Source organism: Falco cherrug, chromosome 8 (assembly GCF_023634085.1).
Source record: "Falco cherrug isolate bFalChe1 chromosome 8, bFalChe1.pri, whole genome shotgun sequence".
NCBI classification, from domain to species: domain Eukaryota; kingdom Metazoa; phylum Chordata; class Aves; order Falconiformes; family Falconidae; genus Falco; species Falco cherrug.
The window spans coordinates 46,159,863-46,172,876 of record NC_073704.1 but is presented as its reverse complement, the minus strand read 5'-3'; the positions used below and the strand labels follow the sequence as shown (position 1 = coordinate 46,172,876).

Below are 13,014 nucleotides of genomic sequence, written 5' to 3'. Positions count from 1 at the left end.
AAACCAGGAACATCTGGTGCTTGCATGTTGTGCTCAGCAACTTTGTGGAATTGATATGGTCCTAAAGTAGAGAAGAAAAATTATACATTGAACTTGTAAGTTAATTAACTCTGACTCTCAGGTACTTGAAAACAAGGTTAGGATTGTCATGTCAGTCTGGATGTGGATGGTTTCTCACGCCTGGCGTGTTTCCAGGTCATTCTGCTGGAGCATAGTGCAGCAAAACAGGAGCAGGCTTCTGAGAGATTGCTTTCTTCCCACACCCACAGAGGCTGTTTTGGTCCTTCAGCTGACCAGTTAGTAGATACAACATAAACTTTGTTACCCAGCAGTATGCGTAGCATTTTTTCTACTTGAAAAAAAAAGGATCTGGAGTGAATTACAGTCTTCAGGTTTGAAGAAAATTAGTAGGGGGGTGTTCAGGGGGATCATCAGAGAGTATCCTCTCCTGCTCCATGGCTAATCTGGCTGTTTCACAACCGTAACAGAAATTTTAAGGTATGATAACGATTATTTGCAAGGTACAGAGTAAAGCTTTAAGGAAAAGAAGATAAATACAAACATTATTTTTAATTTTGTATTTGCATATTGTTTCTACTTCAGACTGTGTAAGATTAATCTTTTTTTGACCTTTTTTCTCAGGTTCTGGCAAGTAGCATAGGAAATGCAGCCTCCAGTGTACTAAATGTCATCCTGTCTAAAATACTTAACAACACAACCTGCGCTCAGAAAGCAACACCTTTTTAACATGAGCTGTTAAAGAAAGGTGAAGCTAGCTCTTGTGAATGTTTTCACTTGTAAAAACTAACCATAATAAATGTGGAAGCAGGTATGAGCTGGATGTGAGAGCAACAGGATAAAACACTTCTTTATTTAAACATCAAAATCCTGAAAACTTATTAAACTTGCATTGTTTACTTTTGAGTTCACTGGATAAACACAGGGAAACTAATTGTTTCATTAAGGCTATATTTTAAAAATCCTGAGGTGTTTTATAGGTCATTAATGCTGCACTGGCTCTGGCTGCTAAACCCCAAAGCAAGCTGGCTCAGGAAAACATGGATCTCTTCAAAGAGCAATGGGAGAAGCAAGTCCGTGTGCTGACGGATGCTGTTGATGACATCACTTCCATTGATGACTTCCTGGCTGTATCAGGTAAGGAGGGGGTTGATCTCAGAAATAATTGTTGTTGCAACTGAGCTTATTCCTGGAAACAGGTGGTTTCTACATGTATTCCAGAGTCCTCTCGGGTTTTTGGAAGGGATGGTGTTGGTACACTTTACCTGGTAAGCGTCATCTTCTGCTGAGCAAGGTGTGAACATAGAGCAGGAGATCTTGGCACGAGGAGAAGACACTTTACGTCTCAAGAGTTGTAATTGCTAGCTGAACTACCAACAAATTGCCATCTAGCTACTGTAGACAAACCCCACCAGTAACATTGGGGGAAATAGAATATGTTTATGTTGAAGTTACAAATTAGCAAAAAAGACAATCTCTTAATTCACCATAGACTCTTGATATGTAAATAAAAATGAATAGCAAACCATCATCCTACAAGTTCCTTAAAATAAAACTGTTCATATAGAAAATGTTCTGTGAATATTTTTAACAGCTTTATTGAAGTTTTCGAAAAAGATTAGATCATTATAATAGATTAATAATTCCATTTGGCAAAGTGCTTGCCAAGATAATATTTTTTATCAGCGTCGTTGATAAAGACCCACTATTAGCTGCTGTGACCTAGAAATAAGTGGGCATTTTTATTTTCACATCCTCTAATTCAGCTGTAGTCAAAGGACATGGTGGTATAACCACTTGAATTGTGTCTGCAATAGCATTCACAAATTACTGCTACAAACTGAGGGTCTGATTGTCCTGGTGCAAACAGGCTTGGGCATCTTGAGTGACCTAAAAACTCCTGTTGTAAAGAGATTTCACAGGAAGATGTGTGGAGTGAGAAGTACCAGGTGAACATAGCTAGAAAACGTTGATGAAAAATTTAGGGTCCTGAATTAAAAGACCATTTCCTTTTTTTTTTTTTTATTAAAAGAGAAAAAGGAAAAAAAAAAACCCAGAAAGTAGTGTTTATGTGATGAGTCACCTGTATTATTATACATGTTGTATTGTGGTTCCCTGGGTTCTGAATAAAAATTTTCTTTGCAGTGAGTTAGCATAAACTTACTAAGCAATTGAATGTCCTAGTTCTTTGTGTCTGTCTGCATGCTCGCGCTGCAGCAGTAGTTGAAATTGCACAGCTGTGAGGAGCCTATTTCTGGGGAAATATATTTAGAGGGAATTGTGTGCAGAAGTTCATGGCTCCACTTAGAGTTTGCCCACAAGTGTACAAAACATTTTAAAGAGAAAAAGCTGTCAGTTGGTGAAAACAGTCTGGATAAAGCTGCCTTGCTGTATTTCACTTACAGGTGTGGCTCAAAATGGGTCAAGCCACTGGAACAGAATGGGCTGCATCCTTGTGTAGGTCATTCGAGGACATGGGTACTCTGCTTTTGAGGGCACAGGTTATGATGTTGGCCCACTGCTGAGGCGCTCTGAAGAGTTTGAAGGACTTGGCAATAATCAGGGAACGCTTCTTTTCTGGGGCGATAGCAGGCTGACTTGGGAGAGAGTTCACCTTGAGTGTCTGCTTGCCACCCAAAACGATGCCATGGAAGTGCTGTAGTTTGGGCCTACTTCAGATGCTCAAGTGCATTCGGCAGTTACTTGTACGTGCTTCGTTATCGAAGAGATGTTAGAAAAATATTAAAGCAATAAATACTGTTTTAAATATTATTTGTTTGAACATTGATAAATGTTTTCCATATAAATGCCACAACTCCCAATTCGTCTGCTAAAAGTCTAAATGTCTCTTAGGATAAAATCATGACGGGCATGATTTATACCAGGTTCCATTTGGGGTTATTAGGATGTTTGTGGCATTTTGTATCAGTTACTAACTGGGATGTAAGCAGAATTTAAAAGAGTTCATGTGAGTCTATATGTGTGTGTGTATACCTAACCCCCCCCCCCCCCACCATTCCTACAACCCATCATGAAGTATATACTTCATTGTTCAGCCTATGCTACAGAATTTTATCAATTATCCACAAGTGAAGGCTTGATGAAAGAGATGTTGGTTTAGATAACAGCAGAATATCATGGAAGAAGGTACTTAAACGCACAGCATTGCAGATAAGCTTGCAGGTTACAGTATCTTATGAAGGACATAGCACAAGAAGCGCCTTTTGAGTTAGGACAACAGTCTGGCTAATTGTCAGGGCGTAGGAGATTTATAGAAGGGGAGTCCTGTGGCCTAGAGATCTTTCCTGTATGCTCCCAACCATGAGTGATTTGCAGCTCAGGGAGCTCCAGCATCAGAGGTGATATCTACTGAACAGTCCTTGACAGATTTTCCTCACTTAAGTTGTGTTGTGTTAGTTGTTCTTTCAACCAGTATAAACCACTGGCATCTCCATCATCCTGTGCAGAATTCACAGCTTAACTGTGCTCTGTGTGAAGAAGCTCCTCGTTTTTGCAGTGTTGTCTGTTTGCTTTGTTGGATGCCCCTAGTTGTAGTAGGAGATGGTGAAAGAGAGTTTTTTCCCTACTCACTTTCTTCATGCTGTAAATGTACAGACTTCTGCCGTACGCTTAGTCAGTCATCTCTTTCTTAACTGCAGAGTCTTTGCCTGTTGCATTATTCCCCGTATCAAAGCTCTTCTGTACCTTCTGTAATTCTTAACCCTCTTGTCAGTACCTTCCCTAAGCACTCTGGGTATGTTTGTGTGCCCAGTACCTCTGTTCTTTGGAGCGGTTGCTGATAGCACCATGTAATTGTCAAATTCAGTGTTCTGAAATTACCTGGATCTCCTTTGAAACCCTCAAAAAAATCATTCCATTTGCTGCCTTCTGTTACTCTGCCACTGACAGAGGTTTATGCAAGAGGCTGCCCATCACAACGGAGCTATTTTGTCTTAAGAGCCTCCAGATGAATATTTCTTGGGCCCAATGATTGTCCTTCTTCATTACAAGATGAATACTATTTTTACAAGTGTATGAACACTCCAGTATTTGTTCCATAACCATGTCTACTGACACTGCTGCTCGACCTGGTTCCTCCAGTGTCCCTTGTCAAGACAGGGTCCAGCATGGAAATTGTTCTAAGACCTTCCATAGGGGACACAGCAGAGAAGCAGTTATATTTATGCGTCTGTGGCTTTATCTCCTGACTGTTGCTCTTAGGTTTTGGTCTCCTGCAGCCCCCAGACTCCCTTGCAGACTTCTTGGGATGTTCGGAAAAGGATTTCTTAATCCCTTTAATGGGGAGGTAGGGGGAGGTGGAAGCTGTTTGGTGGGGGTGGATTGAGGATTGACAGTCAGGAGGGACTTTTAATTCTGTTAGCTTTCCACGGTTTTGTGTATTTCATTGTTTGCTCTAAAAATAATTTTCATTGGAAAAATGCCTTTCCTCTTACCTTGTTGCCAAACCATACCATTTTTTCCCTATCGTCATTTCGGTAGGACGAGATGCCTTTGCCATTGCCTTTGTTATATTCTGTGTTATATTCTGTTGCTGTGAGATTTTTCTCCTGCTCAGCAACAGGAGGGTTGTTAGCTTTGATGCAGGACGGCATTGTCACATCCCCGAAGGTGCTGGTGGTGAACCTCTGTGTCAGCATTTCTTGGGCTCTGCCACCCCGGCCTCGGCAGATGGCATTTTGTGCCAGACACTTGTGGTCCATATGCCTGTAGGACAGGTAGCAGCGTGTGTATGTACAAGCACACAGAAGTGTCAAATCTTATTTGTTATCATCCAACGGGAGAGTATAACCAGAGTGGATGCACCTGACAGTCCTGTACTTCCCCAGGGCCCCTTGCAGACTGCCCTGTGGGGGGGTTCTCTTTCCCTGGAAGTGTCTTTCTGGCCACTTCACATCTGCAAAAGACGCTAAATGATCAGCAGGCATTTAAATATTCATCTTCATTTTGTCCATGCCTTTTATTAAAGTTCCTATAATCCAAAGAGGCTTTTAAATGGTCTGTGGCTTAATTTATTCATTAAGGAATTCAAGCAATAAACAGTCTGTGTTTTGGACTGGCGCCGATGCTTTTTCTTTTTACTGTTGTGACTTGCAGGGATGTCTGTCTCTTGCTTTAAATACCGAAACTCTGTGTGCATCTTGCTGCAGCTCTTGTACCTTGGCTGCCTGCTCACTGACTTGTCACATCACTAATGAACCTGCACTTCTCTCTCTTAGGGCCACATTCTGCCCTCAGCTGAACTGGTTCAGGCCGAGTTGCTTCAGAGGTATTTCACAAGTGTATGTTTTGTCCAGGTTGCTTACAGAAGTCTGAAGTATTGCACCTGGCTCTGTTAATTTTATGTAAATTAAGCGTAACATTTCCAGCAGCAGTCCTTTCAGCCAGTTTATACAAATCCTCTATCAGTCAACTCTATGTGCTTCTCATCTCTACAAACTTTTGCAAAATGCCTCTTTTACTACCTGCACAGGGAATAAAAGCCACTTCAGTGGCACGGATTGGCAGTGTAGCATGATTAAGTCAATGGTAAGTAATTCTGGAAACTATTTTAAGTGACAGAGCAGAAATGTTTCCAAGTTGGTTTCTTACCAAGCAGCCCAAATGCTGATACTGGATGGCAGCATCAAAGCAGTAGTACTGATACATTAAAGAGGTCTCTAACAGAGTTTAGAGGACCTTTAGGGTAGCTTTCCCCAAAAGAGGATCCCAACCTCTTTAGGCATCTTTAGAAATCTCTTAGGAGGTGGTTTTAGTCATTTTTGGCTTCTTGGACTTGATAAATGGGCAAAGATATCCCTGTATAAAAAGAGAACATATATTCTGAAAGTAAATTGCAAACAGAGGTCTTGGCTTTATTTTTTGTTTTCTTAAAAGGCAATGAGTACTCCGTCGCTGGAACGCTTTCTGCATAAATCACTGCATATGTTATGTGTCTTAAATTTCAATGGAGGGCTAACAGTTTAATATGCTTTGATGGTATGTGTGTGGTTGTAGGAAAACACTGTGTAGGAAGCTAGAGACGTGCAACAAGTGCCCAGTGCATGAGAGCGTGGAGTGGATGAGGTGTGGTGCTGGGGAACGTGCCTGCCGCCCCACGCAGGGCAGTGATGGGGGAGGGGTTCACAAGCACGTGGAGTAAGGGCTTTGGCAGGCCAGGGGAGGAATGTGGAAAGAAACAGTTTAAGGGAGAATTCAACTGAACTCAGCTTTTCTGTTGGTAAAACCAAATACAAACGGGCTCAGGAAGCATGGATGCCAGTAGGTGGATGGACTGATATTTTTTTGGACACCCAGTTTGGAAGGGCAGCTGTTTGCTGGTTGTAGCGAGTTTAACAATTAATGCTTCACAGCATCTTGCTGGGGGTTTTATAGAGCAGGTCGCAAACTGAGAAATTGCAATGCTGATGACTGCAACAGAGAAGATATGACCATCTAAATCCTCCTCCTTTTACCACCAGAGAATCATATTTTAGAAGATGTAAACAAATGTGTCATTGCTCTCCAAGAAAAAGATGTTGATGGTTTAGACCGCACAGCTGGTGCAATTCGAGGGCGTGCTGCTAGAGTCATTCATGTTGTCACTTCTGAAATGGATAACTACGAACCTGGGGTCTACACTGAGAAGGTGTTGGAAGCAACGAAGTTACTGTCCAACACAGGTAAGAGTCGGTTACTCCCAAGATCTCTGGATTCATCCTGCTTGCAAGTGCACGGGCAGCCGGATACTAATGTACCCGTGAAATCTATTAAAGACTCCATTTACATACTATAATGAAAATTAGTGGGAGTTATTTGCAGAGCTGTGGCAAAATGAGAAATGTAATTTTGCTGTGTTGACTGGCTTAAAACTCAGCAGTGCGCAAGGTCTCCCTGGATGTGCTTGCTGTCATTGACTGAGCCGTAGAAAGCTAAAACACCAGGGAGTGAGTCCCAAACCGTGAGTCAGGGCTTGAAAGTTATGCTGATTGTCTTGCAGTGCTGTACCAGGCTCTGCAAGTGTTCAAGATCCAGAAAGAAGGTTTCTGCCACATTGGCCCAGTAGAATAAATTTTGGGTAATAATTTAGGGCAAATTTTCTAAAATGTCTTTGTAACTATTAAAGAAACATAGTAGGTTGAAGTCTCCCATGCCTAAACAATTGGGGGTGGTGTCTCCTGTGAACTGGCTGGTAGCGTCCATACAGGGTAAGGTTGCCTCACTGAATCCTGTGCCAACCATTAGTTGTTGGTTTTGCTTTAATTACTTTAATGAAGATTCGTGGGTGACACTGAAGGAATTAACAGATTGTAAGTGGTTCTGTGATGTTCTTCCTGGAGTGCAGTGAGTCAATGAAGTACAGCAGTGCAACCTGCCCTCTTCCAGTGCCTCGTTAAACTTGAGTTTCATAGTGGTAGTATTGTATTTTTTCCAAAAAATATGTACATCTGCAGGGAACATTAAACAAATGCTTAATATTTTATCCCATAGTTTCTCACTGCTTCCCCAGGTGTTTTCTCCTTGTCCACTAGAAGGGTGTGATCAACTTCTCATTTCAAGGTAAACAGAAATGGAAGTGGACTAAGGCTGGAGCTATGGTATTGCTGTCCTTCTACAAGTGTTTTGAATTTAAACGGAACCGCTGCACCGCTTCCAGCGATGGTTAACAACCAGGCACACGCATATCTTTTACAGGAGTGTCCAGCAGAAAGTGGCATTGGGTGGGGACTGACTGTTATTTTGTGTTCTTAATTCAGTTATGCCACGCTTTACTGAGCAAGTAGAAGCTGCTGTGGAAGCACTGAGTTCAGACCCTGCCCAGCCAATGGATGAAAATGAATTTATCGATGCTTCGCGGCTGGTGTATGATGGAATACGAGATATCAGGAAGGCCGTACTGATGATCCGGGTGAGCATAACTTACTTCAGAGAGCTTTCTGGTTTTCTGCTCGTTTTCCCCCACCTTTATTGAACTGACAGGCATCAGTTTTACTGAGAGCAGGCAGCGTAAGACTTTCATTTAGCTCATATTAATGTTCAGAGTCTTAAAAACTGCTAATCACTCTGTGGAGTACTCCAGAAGTACATTTTGATTCAAATTCATTAAACAGATCTGAGCATCAGTGGTAGCCAAAGTTGTAATGCTAAATACCCTTCACGCATCTTTTGTAATATGTTAATGCCTTGCTTGTTAATGTGCTAAAATCAGTGACCTTTGATTTAACAACAGTGAGTGGATTCATAACTGTAGATGCTTTTTGAGGGTTTGAGAGCTTAGAGATAAAACCTGATGGCTCTTTATTAAGTACATTTTGAGAATTAATGCTAGTTAGTCAAAAACAGGTTTAGAGGAGTTCAGTCTGTAGTTCCCAGAGCGTGTAATTTCTTAATTGGCTAACCTTGGTAAACAGGGACCAGTTCACAGAGGCTTTGTCTCTTCGGTGCTTGCGTGTTTCAGGTGCGGTGAGTGTGACTTGGAAGTCAGGCAGCGTTAGGTTGGTAGGAGGTGTGCAGGGAAGATGCAAAAGGGCTCCTGCATTTGATTGAAGGGTTGCAGAAAAGAAAGTTCTGGTTGAGGCTGACCTATGGGCATATTTCTTGAATCTTAGCATGGTGAAAATGGGCAGGAGCCAGACACAGCAAAAACAAATGTAGAGGTTTTATTCCTTTTTTTCTTTTTTCCTTGTACTCCTCTGACTCAAATGTAAATGCCTTGCAGAGAAACTGTCTTCATCTTTCAGAATGGTAACCATGGCAGATGCATTTTAGTGATAAGTAAATTAAGGACATACAGCCCCAGAATATCTGTGATTATAGTAACCATTGCAATAGTATCTTCCATGTTTGCTGCTTAAAGCAAAGAGTCAGATGGAAAATCAGAAGAAAAGCTGACAACCACATATGTGCTCTCTGTATAATTTTTTTTCAAACTTAAGCTCAGCATTTATAGACAACCAATGTTAGATGAAGATATCAATGCTTTCCTGCTATGCAGACAAACTAATTTGATTCACCCCCTGCTGAAGTCCTTTTTATTCAGAACATGAAGGCATGACTGCCAATTCCACGTCGTTAGTAATTAGCTGAGCTGGCGATGCCAGGAATCCTGACGTTTCCCCTTGCGCCGCGTCTCTGATGTCAGGGTGCCACGGCTTTATTGCAGCTGCCAGTAGCTAACGGCAGCTCGCTGGTGACACATCGGTGACCTATAAAAGTTAAAATGTTAGTATTTGTTGTCCAGAGGGCTGTAAGGTGTAGAATGTATTTAGGATAAGAGAGCCATGCAAATGGCGATACCAGGCCACCACTTCTCCAGGGCTCTGTCTCAAACTGGACCGCAGGAGTAACCATGCTCGCAGGGGGATGCTGCTAAGCTCAGCTGGGGTAAACGGGCTGAGTCACTTGAAACTTTGTCCAGTGACACTTGTTCTTTACAGGAACCAGAAGGAAAAGTCACTCAAAACACCTAATCTTTTGGTTTTATGCCATGTTTTCAAAATGAAAATTTTACTCTGTCTTTACTGTGGTGAAGTAAAGCTTTATCTCGCACCACCCCCAGAAGACTTTTTGCCCTTGATGACAGGTTGAAAGGCAGAATTACACTTTGTATCCCCCAGGTTGGATGAGATTTGGGATGGGTGAGCAGAGAAGGGGCCTTGAGAATCATCAACAGTTTCTAAAGATGCAGCTGAGCTGTTTTGTTTTGTTTTTTAATTTTTAAATATTGATACACTGAGCTACTTCTTAGTATATGTCCTTATGCTGATTTTGTGGATATATTCTGTTCTTCAAAGCATGGAGAAAAGATGGTGGCTGAAATACCCTAGGTCTTGATTGTCAGCATGCTCACCTTTGCTTTTTGGCAACTGTTTTGCATATCCATCTCTATTTTAGCTGTATCACAAGATGTGTCTACTGGAAAACAAGTTTGTAAAATTCAAATCGGAGCAAAGAAATCTGAAGAGCAGTAACTTTATTTGCATCTTATCTGTTAATCACGATTTATTGCATTTATCAGTCAAGTTCTTTGTTGATCCAGCTCTGCAAAATTGTTATGAAGTGCCACTCTAGGCAAAGAAGTAGTATTTTGACAAACATGCTGTTTAAACTTGATAAGCTTTATAAAAAGTTTGCCAGCTATAGACTGGCAGTAGCAAAAATAAATTGTAGGCACACAGGAACTAGGTCAGATGTGTTTAGCCTACAGCATAAAAGCTGGCCCTTACTAGCTAAAAATTTTCAGCTTTTCCTGGGGGATAAGAATAAATTTCGATATATCTTATCTGTTGTTAATTTAGTCGATGCTTTGATTCATAATTGTGCTAAAGACAACGTCTGTGGTTTTGAACCAGGCCTTAAAGCTGTGTGTAATTTTAGCTTCAGAATCTTGAGTGAGGCTTTTACACTTAACCAAGTTGCAAAAATACTGTTCGTTTTGCAAAAACTTTTTTTTCCTGTGTTTCAAATCCTGAGTGCATTAGTGTCCTAACAAATCGCAGATTTTTAGTTACTGGTATGTAATTTTGGTGATCCCTATGGTGTTTAACATGAGCACTCAAGCATGTATAATCACATGTGTTCATACGCTGAATACAGTCCCTTTGTTTGCCTTTTTGTTGAAAACATTGAATAATTTTTACCTTCGCTGATTTCCATTCTCCCTGCTTGAAAAACAGTGTTCTTGGTGATTTTTAGAGCCGTGAAATCTGTTGTTTGACTCTGGCTGAATAACTGTTTCCTCAGACTCCTGAAGAGTTGGATGATTCTGACTTTGAGACCGAGGATTTTGATGTCCGAAGCAGAACAAGTATTCAGACTGAAGATGATCAGCTCATCGCTGGACAAAGTGCAAGGGTAAGGAAGAAATCTAAGTGTTATAAAACTGTGACCTGCCTTCAAGAAACAGTTCAACTTGCTTTGAAAATCCAGGTTGAATATTTTTGGGGTGGTGGTGAAAATGCTGGATCAGAAAACTGGCACTCTTCGTTTCCAGTCTGCTTCTGAAAAGGAGGTTAAATGAAGTGCAGCATGTTGATCTGACGGACGTGAGAGGCGCCTGCGTTTGGGTTTGGATGTTCAGAAAGATCAAAACGCTTTTAATACCAATAAACTACTTTATACTTCGACATGGCAGATGTGGTAGGCAATGCCATTTATTTGGTGAGCTTCTGCAGGGAGATACACAGCAAATCATTCTGTTGTCCTAATGTGATTTTCAACAGGCAAATACTGAGTTTGTGGGCAGGAGTGTTTTCTCCTGCATGTGTTGGTGAGTGTGTTTGGCCGCTGAGCATTTATCAAGACAATGTTGAGAGGAGCTCAAAAATGAATTCATTTAGACTAACCGCATTTCCTATGACTGTTAAAAATGAAAGCATTGATAGGCAATATATAATCGTTAATAGGTGAAAACTTAAAATCAGTACATTGAAGGAAAACCAGGCCTTACCTGTTGTTTTTATTTGACATGTCCCCTTCTGGATCAATAACAATTTACACCCTTGGGAAAGTGCCATGGAAGACTTTTTGTAAAGGCTCTTCTAGCCTGAAACTAAGCAAGGAGTAGCTAGGCCTGATTTATCAAACTCCTGCCACATTGGTTTGGAATTATACTAACTGAGAGTATTTTATATGCTTTCCTTCCTTGTACAAGCACTCTCTCTTCTTGTATCCCTCTCCCTCCTTTTATTTAAATGCAGACATTTCTAATTTACCTTTTAGCACAGCTGCTGCCAGAGCCTTTTCTGTACTGAAGCTCCTTTTCACCTGCTCCTGGAGACATGAATGCTCCCACTATTTATGAAGGCAAGGGCATTAAGTCTCATCCAGGCTGTAAACCTAGTCTAATAGATTTTATTCAGGAGTAAGCACATGCTTTTTATTTTCACTTTTTCCTCAATATGCATGTTTCAAAATAGTACATCTACCTTTTTACAGGAAAGAGACTCATAATATTTATTCTGTGCATTGCAACACTGAAAGATAACCAAATGGAAGTTCCTTTCAAAACCCTTAAATTTTATAGAAAAGTCAATCCCCCACACACCCACCCATGCAGTTTTTCTTTGAGGGAGGGTAATACGTGGCAAACTTGTTTGGATTCTTAACAGTTTTATCATGCAAATGCCTGAATTTCAGGTGTCGATTTGTCTTTCTGCGAACTGTTTCTTAAGAAAGAGCATAAACTTTGATTCAGAATGGAAGGAAATGGTTCTGTAAAGCCTCTGGGTAGAGGATTGCTATTAAAGTTTTATCCCCATCTACGTGACTTAAATTGGTTATTAGTGAAATGTTCCAAAAAGCCTTCTACAAGTGGTGGCATAAGGCGATGTGCAAAAAACTCTCTCTTTCAGGCTATCATGGCTCAGCTCCCTCAAGAGCAAAAAGCTAAGATTGCTGAGCAAGTTGCAAGCTTCCAGGAAGAAAAGAGTAAATTGGATGCTGAAGTATCAAAATGGGATGACAGCGGTAATGATATAATTGTTCTGGCAAAACAAATGTGTATGATTATGATGGAAATGACAGACTTCACCAGGTGAGTCTTTATAATTTGAGCACACAACACCTTCTCTCAGAACTGACTGGGATGCTGATCTTTCAATGAAACGTTTTGCAAGTACTCTTAAGAGTCTTACTTCTTATAATTTCCTTTAAATGTTACCCTATTAAAGCCTGTGTATTAACTTGGGAGATGCATTACTATGCAGTGACTGGATGGTAATAACCGTTTAAATTGATCACAGCAGTTATTGCCTGTCTTTCCTTCTTTCTTTCTTAAGAGTGATTCTTGTCCCAAGGAATATATATATCTATATTTGCTCAGCTCTTTACAACATTAAATTCTATGGGCTTCTCGATATTGCTATACTGCAGAAATAGTTCCTAGCGCACTTATTTGCAAAAGAAGGAGAGGGGTTTTGATGCCTTTTGAAATTCATTTACCGGATTTTATATAACACTATTTTTTAAACTTGATGTTGCATTCCATGAAAATTGCAA

The 13,014-nt window shown here is 40.8% G+C and overlaps 1 protein-coding gene across 2 annotated transcripts in view; it reads left to right on the top strand.

The window, feature by feature from the left end:
• Positions 1-13,014, top strand: part of CTNNA1 (catenin alpha 1) — a 122,833-nt gene that overhangs the window by 99,022 nt on the left and 10,797 nt on the right. For both annotated transcript variants that reach the window (XM_055719531.1, XM_055719532.1), the window contains 5 exons: positions 999-1,155; positions 6,498-6,698; positions 7,773-7,924; positions 10,759-10,869; positions 12,369-12,550. In XM_055719531.1, coding sequence (XP_055575506.1) covers positions 999-1,155; positions 6,498-6,698; positions 7,773-7,924; positions 10,759-10,869; positions 12,369-12,550 — 803 coding nt within the window. The remainder of the gene's footprint in view (positions 1-998; positions 1,156-6,497; positions 6,699-7,772; positions 7,925-10,758; positions 10,870-12,368; positions 12,551-13,014) is intronic.